Source organism: Nestor notabilis, unplaced genomic scaffold (assembly GCF_000696875.1).
Source record: "Nestor notabilis isolate BGI_N333 unplaced genomic scaffold, ASM69687v1 scaffold8156, whole genome shotgun sequence".
Lineage (NCBI taxonomy): Eukaryota > Metazoa > Chordata > Aves > Psittaciformes > Psittacidae > Nestor > Nestor notabilis.
The window spans coordinates 672-17,115 of NW_009933261.1; the positions used below are offsets into that span (position 1 = coordinate 672).

At 44.8% G+C, this 16,444-nt stretch overlaps 2 protein-coding genes across 2 annotated transcripts in view; one reads left to right on the forward strand and one right to left on the reverse strand.

Annotated features, from left to right (window-relative positions):
- Positions 1–6,638: 6,638 nt before the first annotated feature.
- On the forward strand, positions 6,639–13,726 carry RAB14 (RAB14, member RAS oncogene family). Its single transcript, XM_010016784.1, has 7 exons — positions 6,639–6,693; positions 8,000–8,053; positions 9,496–9,673; positions 10,737–10,803; positions 11,698–11,785; positions 12,103–12,133; positions 12,917–13,726. The coding sequence occupies exons 1-7, from the start codon at positions 6,642–6,644 to the stop codon at positions 13,092–13,094; spliced, it is 648 nt and encodes a 215-aa protein (XP_010015086.1). The 5' UTR covers positions 6,639–6,641; the 3' UTR covers positions 13,095–13,726.
- A 192-nt stretch (positions 13,727–13,918) lies between these two features.
- CNTRL (centriolin) overlaps positions 13,919–16,444 on the reverse strand; it is a gene marked incomplete at its 5' end in the record, with an annotated part of 22,600 nt that continues 20,074 nt past the window's right edge. The window contains 2 exon segments of the mRNA XM_010016785.1: positions 13,919–14,168; positions 16,363–16,439. Of these exon segments, the coding sequence (XP_010015087.1) occupies positions 13,919–14,168; positions 16,363–16,439 (327 nt within the window).

A 16,444-nucleotide genomic window follows, 5' to 3' on the forward strand; every position in this document is an offset into this window, starting at 1 on the left:
GTCAGAATTCCGACTTTCCTGGTAGCCGGATGATATCATATGGAGTGCGTTGGGTTTGGGATGATTTCTGTCATGGTTTGGATTGAGGGCCTCTTGTGCTTGGGCGTTGCTCAGGAATGGGAAGAAAACCATAACCCTGAAGGACTTGATAACCAAATATCACATAGCTTAATATGGATTAAAAAGGAATTTGCTGGCTTCTTGTAGGGATTTGAAAATATTGCACATCTGAGTGGAAGGAAGAAGCTCCTGTTTTCCATATTATGAATAACAAAAAAAAGAGCTAATGTGAAGGACAGCAGTTTGAAAGCAAACCTGTTCTACTGGAGGTACTAGGATGTAAAATGTAAATAGATGTTTTAAAATGACTTGTTTAATCCTGTGCATCTGATGGAACGTGCTTGTGCTTGGGTCACATCTTGCTGTATCTTTCTGAGACAAAGGACATAAACCTTACTTAATGTGGTTTCAGAGTGTGTTTGTGACTTGTGCTCTCCCAGGTGAGGACTCCACATAGTTCCATCTTGTTCTAATTTGTTAGACTGACAAGAAAACTCTTCTGGGTCTGTATATACTGTCCCTAAACTTACGTGGTATCTCTGGAACTTGGTTCTCCTGCTACAAGTACAAATGTGCTACAGGTGAGACTCTTTTATAAGAAGAGGAAAAATAGGACAAATGAAGATATACAAATGAATAAAGGACTCTGGCTGAGAGAAAGTGCTCTTGCTGATGGGGACAGGTACGCAATGTTTAATGAGCTGGGCTGTGGTTGGTGAGAAATGCACATCCAAATGCAGGAAGTTTAGGAAACAAAATGGAGGAACTGAATGGAGCAGGATGTGAAACCATTAAAGGCTCACCAACACAGCATGTGTATAACTGGATAGCTGTTGAAAGAGATCAAAAAGTGATGATAGTATGATACATAGCCTTGATCTAAAAATATACAGAGTCAAAGTTCTCATATAGGAAGGGAACTGAAGGCCTGTGAAGTCTTTAGAAATACTTACTAGGCCTCAGGCTGAGTTAAGATGTTTTACATGATTAAAGAACACAGCAAATGCATTTCTTCAAGAACAGCTTGAACAGGGCTCTGTGCAGCTGAAGCTGGTTAGGCTGAGCCTGGTGGCCTGCAGACCTCATGTGCTTTCACAGAAAGAGTAACTGTACATGGGAATAATGAGGAAATGCAAAGTGATGTTCAGCAGCAGATCACAAGAAGCTGCTGGGTCACTGTCTGATTAGAGATCAGTTCAGCCACATTTACTGTCTTGTGCTAATTGTATGCTCTAATGAAATCCAAATGGGGAAGGCTAAAGAGGATGGCTCTAAAACTGAAGAATGAGTAATGCACTGGCCAGCAACAAGTAATGTTGGCAGATGTGAGAGTATTGGGCTGCTAGCAGGCTGCTGATGTGATTCCTCTGGGATTGGTCTCAGAAGAGGGTTTATAAAGACAAGCCTGCAAAGATACATAAACAGACCAGGGAGGCTGTGGGGCCATCCTCTTGGAGAGGGCCAAGATGTTTATATCTTCTGGAAGACCTAAATGATGGTGTATGGAAGTCATAGAACCACAATGAAACTTAATTGTAACAGCTTGCTTTGAACAACAGACTTGAGGGAATCCACTGCTCTGCTGTATTCATTGATAACAAAGCTGTTATTACCTTCCAGTATGGTGTGATTTTTCATGGAAGACCACAACTGAAGCAATTAGACTGTATTTCTAGCAGCCTCCTCTACTAAGGTACCAGTCAGACCACATTGTTGTATGTGTTTGACAAAGGTCTTTGTCAGGGGAATAGTGCAATTATGAATTGAAACAATTCTGCCTCTCCCCAGTTCTTCCCCCCCTTATCGATCTCTTCTCAGTGTTTGCTGTTCATTAACATCTAAATAAACATGGAGGGAAGAGGAGGATTATGCCCTGGGAAGGAGGAGAGCCACCTATTAATTGTGTGTTGAGGTTTAGAGGCTGTTCTAAATAATAGTTCTTGGCTGCATCCACTTCCCCCTGTACACAACTAGGATTTTCTTCCAAATGCAAAAGCTAACAGCTCTTTAAAAGTTGATTCAGTTTATGAAAGGAATGATGTGATGGCATTACCTGGGCTTCAGCTGTGGGATCCTTTCCTGTTGCGTATCCTTGAGGAATGACTGAGAGAACACCTGCCTGGCCAGATGAAATGCAAAATGCATCCGACTGACTAAGCTGGTCTTCTTCCTGCAGAGTGGGATGTTTTTAAGAGGAACCTGTAACTGTCAGTCAGTCTGAAGCCAGTAGCTGTTTCCAGAGGTGGTGTTTCTGTGAACTGGCCACCTGATGGTATTAACTCCCAAAACCCGTGCATACAGGTTCTGGTCTCCTCTAATAATAGTCCTGCTTCTTGCTGAGCATTTCTCTATGCAAACAGTATCCAGTGAAGACTTAAAGTCGACTGTGTCCTTGAGTTGAGCTGGAAGGAACTGCACAGGCCTCAGGAAAGCTGGTGTGGATGTGATATTTACAGTTAGGGGGTTCTGATAAAGAACATTACAGCAGTGTGCTGAGAACGACCGTATCTCAGCCTGTATAGATGTATGCTCATACTGGAAATAAGGCTGCAGTGAGGTGTCAACATACCTGTATAGTGCTTGGTGATGAGTGCTGAGGTGTACTAGGGGAGCAGTAGGTGCACTGGGATCTCATTGAGGTCATCTTTAACTTTTTATAAATTAAAAAAGCCTCTAAGGGAGAAGTTGGTACGTGGCAAATGGATTATGGTGACACTGTTCACTGTAACATTTCCTGTCCAAACTGTAGTACAGAAATTAACTGTACATGTTTTGAAACTGGCAGAAATCTGTGTATGGTGAAGTACAATCCTCTGGCTGGTTGCCACCCTGAAATACAGCTCTAAGCTCTGGGGAAGCATTACCTCTGTCTGAGAAGGGAGCCAAAACTTGTTCCAAGTTGGCGGACTTTCCTGGAAGATGGCAGGTAGACCGAGCTTCCAGACTCCTGCTTTCTGTTAACTGTAAATTCATGGTTGATTAACTTGATGTTGTATAATGTCAGCAGTGGCCAAAGGTGAGTTATGTGTATTTATGTGCAACTCGGTCCTGCAGTTCTTGGCTCTCCCAAGAGGAAAACCCCAGCCTCCCATATTGGGATTATTCATATTCATGCACCAGGAACAGAGGGCTGTGAAGTGAAAATAGAGCTCCAGTTTCTATGGATGGTGATGCTATCAGTGTATATTAGCCCCTTGCATTAACATGTAGCTAATATTTTTGTGTTTACTGAATCCTCTTGTGCACTATTCTTGTCTGACTTCCTTCTGCAGTAAATGCTGAGATTGTCAGGTTTCTGAGGCTGAATTCTCACCATGGCTTCTGTGTTTAGCTTGCATTTCCCTTTCAGCGCAGAGTCCTTCTGGAATATCAGTTTTATTCCAGAATCTGAGTACAGTTTGAATTCCTGCTAATCCTTATTGGAATTTTAATGTCTAAAGGCTTGTTATTTTGTGGTTGGGTTTTTTTTAAGACATCTGCTCTCCAAAAATGATTCCTGACCTTTAGTAATAATTTATGGAGTATTTCAGAATCTTTCCTGTAATGTGACCCTTGGAATAAATGTAATCCTAAAGTGTTGCTTGATTTTACAGTTTAACTCCAGAGACTGTATTTAAACTGAGTATCTGTGTTTCCACAAGCTTTCAATGCTTGTGTCTGTCAGGCTCAGTGACTAACCCAGAAACTCTGGGATTTCAGAGAAGGTCTAGACTCACATACAGGTTAATTTCTCTGTCGGTGTTGCTATCAGTAAGCTGTTTCTGTAAGCTCTGGTCAGTGTGTTAGGTCTGGCTGCACACAGTGGGCTGTGTGTGGTATCTCTCACCTCCTTTAAGGGCCTAATGTCACTGCAAGAATGAGGGTGAAGTTTTAGCAGTGAGACATGGCTTGAAGTTAGTCCTTCCCACCTGTTTCTGTTGCCAAGCACAGGATTTGGTTTTCTAACTCACTCTGAAGCAGAAACTGATTTCGATGCATATGTTGCAAAGCAGTGACAGTTTCTTTTATATTGAAATACCATAGTTAGAGTGAGAATTGACATACCTTAGCAAGCAAAACCAGTCAAACAGATGTATATTTAGCAGTGAAGATTCTAGTTGAGAGACTTCAAATTCCATTTGTGATGTAGCCTGAACAGAATTCTCAGTTTGTCCATTCTTAAAAGACAAAAAGTCTACACCTCCCAGTGATGGTATTTGCAAGCTTGGAAGTGGGACACGTTCCCCTCACTTGTTACATACAGCAATATTGTAAAGTCCTGTGCATGGGAACAGGAAACTTTTGAGTATTTCTGAGTCCTTAGCATTCCTTAGCCACCTTAGGAGCTTGTGAAGCAAGAGGGGGTCACCTGGGCTTGTGTAGGACACATTCATAGGCATATGAGTGGTTCCCTGCCTTGGAGTTCATGATGTTGATTGTCTGGGGTTCTTTTGGACAGTGTAAGTTACTAGATGCTGCCTTCCTCAGAACACACCATAGAGCTTTCAAACCACGTGCATGTTGGTGCAGTTCATGCTGTCCTCCTGAAGTACTTGTACATAAATTGGCCTTTTCAAGCTCTTTTCTTTAGTACTTCCACTTATATACCTGGCAGTCCTCCAGTTTAACCTTGTCCGCAACCAGGCTGAAAGGAGCTGTAAACACAATCCTCCAGCTTTACTTAGTAAATGGCAAGTTAAGAACAAATGCACTGGATCAGAAGATGCTCGGGTTGAATGTTGCTTCTATTGGGATGTGCTGAGAAGAGGAAGAGCATACTGTGTGAAGATAGATTCAGAAAATGTGAAGAATTGGGTGTTTCCACAGTGACGCGTTAATTTTGAGCTTTTTATGGAGCAGTTTACTTGTCTTTATTTGCTGGTGTTGAAAATAATCAGTGCATATATTGAAGCTGATACTGTAACTCTGGAATCTTGCAGGCAAGAAGGCAGGCATGTTGCTGGTTTGCTTGGTAAAGCGCAGGCTGTTTCCAGCCAGGGATGTGAATTCTTACCCAGTACAGTGATAAGAAATGGTCTGTTCACTCTGTGGTGGTTTGCCAGAGGCTGAGGATGACAAAGGTGGTGTGAGGTGGCTGTGGGAGATTTCCCTCTGCTGTGGCAGAAGTTTCCTTTAAAATTGGCTTGATTGACACCACTGTTCTTGCAACTTATGCAGCACGTGGTGTGGAATTGTGTGTGCCAACATATACAAGAATTACGGTCCAAAACTGTCTTTTGTTTAGTATCTTGGGTTAAACTTGGTTTTATAGAACTCTCTTTGTGTATGCATATATGTAGGACTTGGCAGAGATGCTTTGCATGCTGCTTGGGATAGAAGGAGTTGAGAGTTTCCATATCCTGAGCCAAGTGTGTTGGAGGTGCAGGTTAGTGCCTGGCACCCAGTGAACCCGTCCCAACCTCCTGCTGGTGTGGTTCCCCTTCAAGGGCTGGATAAGAGCCTTTGCTTTCAACCTCTGCTGTGCAGTGGTGGCTGTGTGCTGCCATGAAGTTTGTTGCCAGTCACCTTTCCAATGACTGTGGTTCACTATTACAGATTAATTGTGGTTGTGGAAACAATACTTTGCTTTTCCAAAAGTTAGAGGCTTGTGAGCTTTCCTGGCTGTTTATTCCTTTGCAGCACTGCTTGTGTTTGTCATGTGAATGCCACATGACTGAAAATCTTTCTAGGCTAAATCAGTGTTCTTCGTAAGAACTTCCATAGCTTTCTAAGGGCTGGCTAGCAGCCATGCAGGAGCAGGGAAGGAAATGGTGAATTCCTACTAGAAATTTTCCACTTGCTTAACTGATCCCACTGTGCCTACTTTTAACTTAACCTGGGACAAAAGGAGGCGTTTTGCATCCTTTATGTTAACTGGCAAGATCTGGCCTGTGTAGACTCATAATCCTGGTTAACTGACGTATCAGTTGGTAAGTCAGCTATTGCTCCTTGCAGGTTTACACAGCTGAAGACTGCTCTAATTCCTCCTACATGTAGGAAAGCATAGGAGACTCTGGCATATTGGAAGTGCTTACCCCAATCTAATTTTGACTCTCGCTTAAAAAAGAGAACCTGCTAAACCCTGCTGTAAGCTGCTGTGCTGACAAAGCCACAGAGATGTTAACTAACTTCCTGAACATCTGATTTGTGGCTTGTGCTTCTCTGACTTGGGCATGTAGCAGTCAGAGCCTGGCTAAGGCTGCTACAGCGTTCTTTCCAGCTGTTTGATGCAAGCTGCCATCTTTCCTTTGCTCCTTTTGCAAGCCTCAGAAGTGTGAGGTAATAGTTCCAAATTGCTGGTTTTGTTAAACCTCTTCAGATTTTACTTTTGGAGTCAGATTTTGGTCTTGGTTCATATATTGGGTGTTTGGTGAGCCTGTTTCTACTTAGAGGCCTGACTGACAGAGGTTCAGAGCTAGTGATACAGGAGTCTTGCTGACTAATTCAGTGACTGTGGGGAAGTACCCAAACCTGAACTGTGAATGAAAGGGAAGGGGAAGGGAGGGTTTGTTTGCTTATGTGAACTACAGTGGATGAATTGGGTTGAGTCGGGTGAACAAGTAGCAGTTCTGATGTGTTCTGTTTTCTGTTTTAGTGCCACAATGGCAACTGCACCTTACAACTATTCCTACATCTTTAAGTACATCATTATTGGTAAGTACCACTGGGCTCATACCTGTTCATGTTGGTGTGTACATGCATGACAGCCTTCCTACCAACTCTGGGGCTGTGCTCCTGGTGACTTCTGTTGCTTCTTGCTGTATAGGAGTGATTCTTTCAGTTAATTGTCCATCCTCAGTCCCTCACAGGCATCACCTTGCTTGCTCTAAAGCTTTAGCAGGTGACAATATAACAGCAAATACCTTTGTATGCCACGGAGCTGGAGCTGTGTGGTTGGTGGCAGATGACCTGGGAGGGGGGCAAGTCCCAGTGCCTGTGCTGAGTTACCGTTCAAAGTACCTGTTCTTGACATAATGTACTTCAGTGTTCTTGAACATCTTCCCTGTTAGGGCCAGAACACTTAGCCCTCTCCATAGCACTACAGAAAAGCATCCTAAAAACATATGTATGTGGTCCCTTTCTCTTAAAATACAGTTTATATTTGGGAAAAAAAATTACTAAATCAATTTGAAACAAGGAAAAACTTGAATGGGAGTCAACACAACTGGGTGTCATTGATTCAGGTTTGCTGTATAGCACCTTCCCTCTGCATCATTAGCCTCAAAGGTTTTAGAATCTATGCTGAAGACACAAGTGCTAATTGGAATCCATCACAAGTGCTAATTGGAATCCATTGCTTCAGACAGGCTTTAACCCTCTGTCAGGCTTTTAGCTACACCTTCTTTGGCTGTTTAGAGCCAGGGACTTGACTGCATGCATTATTCTTCTGGAAGAGCTGGTCTTGCTCTTCATTGTTTAATTCTTAATGCCCTTATGTAGGTGTAAGTGATCTGCAGTCTTGGAATGGTTTGTAACCTGGGCTGCTGTGACAGCCTCCGCAAGCTTTGGTTCTTAACAGATCTTGCTCTTTCTCCTTGTTGGCATTGTGCAAGTGGATCAGTGGAAGTGAAGCAATTTCTTGGTGTGTTCTGGTTGGTTGTCAGTGTTTCTGATGTCTTTATTAGTAATTACAAGTAAGATGGGAACATGGCAAGCACTCAAAAGGTGTATTTTACATTTCGGTTTCTTACAGGTCTGCTTCTCATAACCTTGTGAAATACAGTTGTAAAATCAGTAATACAGATTGAATTGTCTTTGAGTTGTTTGCTCCACCCTTGCTTGCAACCCTGTTACCAAAAGTAGTGCAAGAGTTGATGAGTCTGAGGCCAGGTACAAGCACTGCCTGCTAGACCCAAGGGAGGATCTGCCTGTCTCTGTACCATTCCTAGTGTGGGATGAAGGAAATGTGCTTTTTGCAACAATGATGTGGTGTCAGCCTTAACTATTCTTTCTGTAACAGGGGACATGGGTGTAGGAAAGTCCTGTTTGCTTCATCAATTTACAGAAAAGAAGTGTGAGTATTTCAATTCACCATACTTACTCTTGCTGGTATGCTTCATCCCTCTTTCCTGCCTCTTTGCTTCCATCGTGCATGAGCTTGATGTGGTGTCTGGCTTCATCTGTGTGCCTTTGCATTGTACTTGCTCAGATTTTATTTCGACTCCTGCAGATGTAGAAACAAAATGTTGATGTATTAAAGGCAAAACTGCTGCTTCAGTCAGTCCTGCCTGTGATGAGGGGAAGACTGTGCCTCTTTCTACAGGTTTTCTGGGGAATTCTGACCCAAGTGAAATTTCCTGTCTGAAATGTGCATGTTGACAGTACTGGTGTAGCTTCCACACAAGCGAGGGAGGTTCTAGTGCTGTTAATGGCTTCAAAAAGAAGATTCCCTTTCCTCTGACTCTTTGTTGTAGACTTAAGTAGCCCTATCATTCTCTGTAGCTGCTGTGGCTCATGACCTGTGTGATGGTGTTTAAGGTTTACTCCAATCTGATTTAACTGCAGTGTTTTTCATCTATGCTGTCATCACTAATTGAGAACTAGCCTCAATTCTTCATGTCTGTTTGTGGTGGCTGTTGCCTCTGGCATCCCATGTAGCTCACACTGAGGCTAAGCCTGTAGGTATTTATTAGTACTAAGTCAGTCTTTAGCTGTACCACTTGATATCACAGTAAGTGGGTAGGAGCTACAGTTTACACTATTTCTGGTTTCTAGCAGAAATAGAACTTTTTAAACAGTTGCTTTTAATTAAAATTCCCTGTCAGTCAATTGACTAAATGCTGCTTTGCTTATGGTCAAATTCTTGATGAGGGTGTGTCTTGTTCTTAGGCTGAAGCAGCACCACCAAACTGACAAGCCAGACACCTCTACTACAATGCTGTCACTAACTCTAGATAGCTTGAATAGGCACTCATCCTGCATTTCTTCATCTTTCTTAAAGATGAGTTTATTATTTAGAAAGATGCCTTCTGGGGTTTGACTTGCTGTGTTAATAGCTACTTAGGAAACTGGCTTTTCCCTGTGGACAGTCATGCTACTACCCTGTCTGGAACAACTTGGATATTTGGTTTTGAAGCTGTCCTACAGACTTTTAACTGTACCTGGGGCATTCCCTAAAAGTTATCTTTTTCTACTGCATTGAAATGGTTAACTTTTCCTGCAAGGAGAGACTGAGAATCAGCTGACTTGATACCTTATGGTAGATATGGCCAGACAGCACCGGTGTATGCGCTGCGGGGAAGGCAAGACTTCCATAATGGGTAAAACTTAAGAAGTTCAGGAAATACTTCATTTTATTTCTGGAGTGGTACAGTTTGGGTACTGCAGCTGTAAAAATCGTTCCTTAGAGATTGAAGATCTAGTCGAGGTAACTGAGAACCGGTGATGATGGTATCTTTGTAGCAAGGAGACCTTGTGCTAGAAAGATCTGATCTTTGCTCTTATTTTTCACGACAGTTATGGCAGACTGTCCCCACACAATTGGTGTTGAATTTGGCACAAGAATAATTGAAGTTAGTGGCCAAAAAATTAAACTACAGATTTGGGATACAGCAGGACAAGAGAGATTCCGGGCTGTCACACGAAGCTACTACAGAGGAGCTGCGGGAGCTCTCATGGTCTACGACATCACCAGGTGAGGTGCTTGGACTGGCGCGTCTCGTACCGTGGCTCTGCATGTGCCCGAGGAGCTCTTTGGACACCACAGCCATGTGTGCTGTCCTGTCTGTCCTCTTCACTTAAAGGACTCGGTCTGGATGGGTTTATGTCCTGTTGTGTAAAGGACACACTTCTAAATACTTGAAGTATTTAAAGAGCTGAGAATGAAACGTAAGGAATTATGCGAGCTCCTTCTCTTGGAAAGCTTCACTGCTGACGGGTCTGAGGATCTTGGGCCTTGACTGCTTGGGCTGAAGTTGTTTGAAGAACTGGCATTGTCCTTAAAATTTGCTCTTCAGTACATGGGTTTTTCTCTTCCTGGGAGGCAATGGGTATTGCTGCTTACCTGGCAGGAATGTTGTTAGAGTAGGCACAGGACAGAATATTACCTCTGTTGCAGTGGGCTATGTGAATGTGCTTAACAGGTTGTGTAGAGACAAGAGCATTGCAGTAGTCCAGTTCTTCACCTCTTCACAGTGTATTCCTCCAACAAAATGAGATGGTACAGAAGCCATCCCATCTTTTTATAGGTGCAAAGTAAAGATGCTGCTAAAAGAATAATTAATTAGATGTGCCACATGAAATACTTACATGTGTCTCACATCTTCCTCTGAGGCCACTCTTGGTATTCTTCTTTGTATCAGTGTATTTCCTGTTTGTGTAAATCTTGAGTAAAATATGAGTTTATGCACTGCTTGTTACCAAAGTGCTGTTCACTGTACACTGTTCTGCAAGAGTATCTGACAGGAAATCCTTTTATGTGTTCTGTACTAAACAATACAAACATTGCCCTTGTGAAGGCAGGAGCACATGTTGGTGTCTCTCTGTGCTGTCAGAGTTGCTCAGGGGGGTTGTAGTTGGCATGTCGAAATCATGGTGCAGGTCCAAACAGGATGCTGCTGCTTTGTTTGTCATGAGACTGGGGGGAAGAATTGGGATGACAGACATCAGGGTGTTCAGTGGGTGCTGACTATGCTGTTGGCACTTCAGTGTGTTAAAAGATACTGAGGCTAAAACTGTTCTCGCTTGACTCCTTGCAGAAGAAGTACGTATAATCACTTAAGCAGCTGGCTGACAGATGCAAGGAACCTCACCAATCCAAATACTGTAAGTTGGGCTTTACTTGGCTTGAAAACAAGATTGCTTCTCTCTGAGCAAGAGGTTGAGGGCTTGCACCAAAGCATCTGCAGTGGTAGCAGGGTTCTCTGAAACAAGCTGCCTGTGTCCTCTTAGCTACTTTAGCTTCAGTCACCCTCGTGTCCCATTTTACAGTGTAGCAGTGACTCTCCCCTTACTGCACCCAGAGCATAAGGCTGGGCCTCTGTGCAGGAAAGCCCTGGTTTCTTCTAGAAGTCTTGTGTTTTTCACCTCTCAGGGGCCTGTTCTCAGCAGTTGGAGACAAAACTGGGATTGAATCGGGACAAGCCTTAACCGTTGTTCCCACTTCTTGCTTTGTGGTAGTGATGAGGTGAATACTGTGTCATTAGGTTGAAATGGAAATGGGATCTCTGGCAGAAGCTGATGAGGACTTCTGGAGAATGGGGGGGAGAAGGTTTCTCTGTCTCTGACCATACCACAAAGCTGTTGTCCAGACAGTTGCAACTATTGTTCACTGAAGTCTTTTTCCGAATGCCTCTAAAACATTTCAGCACCAAGCCTGTGGGAAGACTCTGCTGTGATGAAAGAGAACTTGGAAAGATTCTGGCTGGATTAGCACATGATTAAACAAATACAGGAAGTGGTTCAGAGCACAGCTCTCACCAGTACACAGTAGGAGTGTAGGACTGCTGCTTTTTAGGACTTCATCTCATGAGAACAACCTAAAGCAGCAGAAAGCAACAGCGGGAGCTGCTGTTCCAGGCTTTCTGGAGGGGGCACTGCTCGAGCAGTGTTCTGAAGGCTTTCTGCATGTCTCCTCTTGGGGTTTTGTCTTAATCATGAGCGTGGTAGTGGAAAGCTCATAAGCTTTTTCCCAGACTAATTTTCTCTCTTCTGAACCAGGTGATAATCCTCATAGGAAACAAAGCAGATCTGGAAGCACAGAGGGATGTCACATATGAAGAAGCCAAACAATTTGCTGAAGAAAATGGTGTGTGTTCTCTTGAGCTGTTGTATTTCTTACAGGATAGTGATGTTAAAGTGACTCCTTCGCATTGGTAGTTGCAAGCTTATGCTTCAAAAGTAATGTAATTGTATGTGCAAACTTCTGCTGTGCCTCAGTCTGGCTTAACTCTGTTGTGCTTAGTTCTAGGAATCAGCTTGTGTGTTGATGCCTTAACTTAGTCATGAAAGACTGTTTAGTGCTAAACCAGTGTCTTGCATGTAATCTGGAGGTTGCAATGTGGCTGATTTAGGGCTGTTTGGAGTGTATTATGCACTGATTGTTGAACCTCTGTTTCTGAACAGGTTTATTGTTCCTTGAAGCAAGTGCAAAAACGTAAGTTACCTTTGTCTACAACTGTGATTCAGCTGTGATCAGTTTAAGAGGATTATATTGGTTATGACTAAGTACAGCTATAGTTAAGGTATAGTAGGGTTTTACAAGTGCAAAACCAAAAAACCCACTGGTTTTGAGTTCTCTTAAGGGATGAGATGTGTAAAGCAGTTTCAATCATGCCCGATTCAACTTGAAGGTAACTTGGGAATTCGTCCTCACTACAGTTCAGGTCAAAGACTTGTTGAATCCAAATGTTAACACAGTATTTGGGTGTAGAATGTGTATGTGTGGCTAGAAGTGGTCCCCAACAGTGAGCAGCCAGTCCCTTTGGTCACAGAGAGGAGACACTGCACCGGACTTGGGGCAGGCTGCGATGGCTGGGGAGCTGCTGGAGTGCAGTGATCGGGTCTCCAGTGACACCAGTAAGTGTGGTTCCACCTGGCACTCTTGGAATGGAACCCTTGAAAGGGATTTGATTAACAGTGGGTCCTGAGCTTGCAGCCACACAGCTGCATGTGTGGCTTGATGCTGATTTTTGCTTCTTGGTGTTTGGGAATGTATTTCTTCCTCCTGGCTGGTGCCAGTAGGTTTAATGGGTAGGGAGCCTAGACAGCCTACTGAAGGCTGTCCCAAGATGGGTTGTCAGACTTGGTGGTGCATCTGCTTTAGGTGCCAAAAGCTATTCTTGCATGCCAGGGGACAGGCATGTCCCATCAGGGTCTCTGTAGCCAACTGCTTCCACATCCTCCACTGCCCGAGTAACTCCTGCTGCTCTCTTCATAGCGGAGAGAACGTCGAGGATGCCTTCCTGGAGGCTGCCAAGAAAATCTACCAGAACATCCAAGACGGAAGCCTGGATCTGAACGCTGCAGAATCAGGTGTACAGCACAAGCCATCGGCTCCGCAGGGCGGGCGGCTAACCAGTGAACCCCAGCCCCAGAGAGAAGGCTGCGGCTGCTAGTGACCTCCCTTTCCCGGCTCCATTTCTGACCCTTCACCTCTGTCTGTCGGGAGCGGTGCTTTTGACTGCTGCCCTGTCTTCTGTACATCTTACTGGGTTTAATTAAAACTCTTGAGACAAGTTTAACACAGTACTAAACTGCTAAACAACGTTAGATGTAATCAGGTTATCAAAGGCAAGTAGAGTAATAAAACCTCTCCTGCATGGTAAATCTAGAAGTTTTTTTTTCCTTGATTGTCCTTGTGATAGTGTCACCGATACCTAATTTAAACCGAGCACTGATGCTGGACTCATGATTTCACACTCTCGCAGGGCTTTGTCTTGTACGGTTTAATTTGATGGTTCTTTGGCCTTCCTCCCCCACTTCTAACCATTTAGAGCTGTCTGTAGTAAAGGATGAGTTTTTTGCTGTGAAATGACTTCCGATGGTAGCGAGGGGCTGGGTAACAATGTGCTTCTGTTGGAGGATGTCCCTGTGGTGTGTGTGGGGTCGGGGCAGGCTGGCGCCGCAGCGTGCACAGGGACACGTGCTCGGAGCTTTACGTCGGTTTTTTGCCACTTTTCTCCTTCCCATTTGTTAACAGAACGTAAATATGTATAAAATTTGAAGGAACTGAGCTAACAGTTAAATACATCTTGTGTATATGATTTTAATGAAGAAAAAATGATTACTGGCATTAGAACAGTATGTAAGAAACCCCCCGTTTGTACAGTACGAGCTGTGTGTGACCACGTTGGCGCTGAGTGCCGCTCACTAACACAGGCCTCACTCCCTGGTGTCACCCGCGGCCGGGGCAGCTCGAGTCCCCACGCAGACATTAACACTAGTGGGATCTGTGTCTCATCTTTGCACTGTGGTGTTTATTAACCCCGTCGTGTGCAATCAGCAGCGCGCTAAAACCCGCTTCGCTCTTGGGAAAGCGTTTTGCATTGCTGGGCTGTCGCCTGCCTCGTGCCCTGCGCTGAGGCGGCTTCTCTCGCACATCCTGCGCTTCTCTACCTGTAACTCTTCCAGTGGTCAGAGCCTGGACTGGACAGTCAACAGCGCCTGTGCTCTCTGGGGATTTGGAACTACTGTTGTATTTTTAACAGGCCCGTGTGAGGGTTTCCGTAAGACTTGGGCTTCTCAAGCCTTGAGTCCATCCTTCACGGGGTGACACGACCTGTAATGCTGTTACCAAAGGGAGATGTCAGGCGGTGACCATGCACCTGAGGGTGTTGCTGAGCTACACGTGGGCTCACTGTGGCTGTACATGCAGCTCGCATGAAACTGCACTTGGGAAACACCACACGTGGTTTGAAAATGGCAGGGGCCTGTGCTTAACCATGGTCACACGTCCTATTTTAGTCTTGCTACAGGGTTTGAAATACAAAGTAGTCTTAAAATCCCTCCCTAGACACTAAAATTACAATGTTCAGACTTGTAAGTAAACTGTGGTACCAGAGTATTGTACAGTCAATGTTAAATCAAAGCCAAAACTGGAATGTGCAGACAATAGGATTTGGGTAACTTGTGCACTGTCCCTTTGTTTTGTCTGGTTAGTCCTTTTTTTAACTAATATTCTTAAGTATTTGGGTATATTCAGGCTCTACAGCTCACATCCTGCTTCAATCGAGGCTGCACCACAAAGGGTTTGCCCAGGGACCACGACCTGCTGCTGCTGTGAAGTAAATGTTGTAATGACTCCAGCTTGCTGAGGTGCAATACCTGTCCTCCCAGTTACAGTAGGTCTCATTGTTTCTGTCACAGAAAGGAGCTGTTTGGACTGCTGTACTCCTCATTTGATGTAACGATGCTATTAATCTAAATATTTGTAAATAAAGTACCTGTATCTAGATAAACCGCCCTGGCCTCTGTTATTTGCTCTGGCCCCTGCCTCTGCTTGGGCTGTGATGTGAAGGGTGTGGGGATGTTCCTTGGTGTGGGGTATCAGGCTGAGGTGATGTCCCATACAGGGCACAGGCAGCTGGGGCTTGAGGACAGCAGGGTTCGAACTAGATAAGCTTTATGGTCCCTTCCAACACAAGCCATTACAGGATTCTATGTGATTCCTTTAGCTGGGGACGAGGCAATGGTGTTCGTGTTCTAAGTGGTAAAAGGTCCACAGGCTTTTCCCAACAGGAGCGTGCCTGTCTCTGCTGGAACCCAGACTGTTCATGGTGTGACAGGCCAGGGCTGTGCCCAGCACAAACAGCCAGAGCAGGGTTGTGTTGTTCAGTCCCAGTACAGTGTGACCCCTTGTTGCTGCACAGAGAAGGTCCACAGTGACTGTGTGGATGAGAAGGTGGGACTGAGGATGAGTTCCAGGCCTGTCTGGATGGAAAGGAGGGATGAGGGCTGGGGGAGAGGCAGTCGGTGGAGGGGGACAGGATGTGCCTGGAAGAGCACAGCTCCTCACCCTGCTGCTGCAAGGCTTTACATGTGGTTCTCTCACTACTAACAGAGCAAGCTGCTTGGAAGCCTGTGAAACCACTGGTATATGCTTCTGAAGTGATGCTGCGAAGCCTCCAGAGAATGAACTGTGACCAAATGCTTACCCATGGGAGCCAGGAGCACAGTTACAGAGGCAGAAATACCAATTTTGGGCAAGTTTCAGTTTCTGCAGTCCCGGGAGCATGTGACTGCTGTCCTAAGAGCGCATGCTGCGGCAACCCCAACGCATGGAAACAACAACAAAGCACCACCAGGCACCCCCAGGTAACAGCAAGTGTCAGTTTATTCTGAGGAAGCACTCATTTAAAACATCCCTGTGTTGGACAACAGGTAAGTGACAACTCTGTCCCTGTTACAAGCTTTTGAAAGGTACCTGCACCAAACTAGGAGATGGTGGTTTGGATGCACTTAAACTTACATTTAAAATAGTTAAAAAAACCCAACTTATATACATAAAGCTCAGTTATTGAATCGAACAGAAACTTCACAGTGCGGAGCGGGCCCTGCAACCAGCGCTGGCAAACGCCTGTTCGTACCAGGCTTTGCAGAGCAGAGAGGTAGAAGTGTGAAGGTGTCATCCCAGCTCTCCCCACAGACCCAGCTCCTGCTCTTCTGCTGTAGGGCAGCTCTTGAGGAAAGGGGTTTTTAACTTAAACCATTCCAAAGGAACACTGGGGCACCAGGCTGGTGTCACGACTCGCTGTAACTGAGGTTTGGGTGCTGGGCTGTGTGCCTGGCAAAACCAGGAAGCACTGCTGGAAGAGCAAGGGCAGCAGCAGTGTTCCACTGAAGCTGTCAGCACTGCAGGGGTTTCTCATGTCATGTAGAGCTTACCTCTCAGCAGCTCGCGCCCACCGCTGGTGAAAATACACCTCCAAGAGCCCAACCAGCATCAGCCGTGAGGATCCCAACTGCA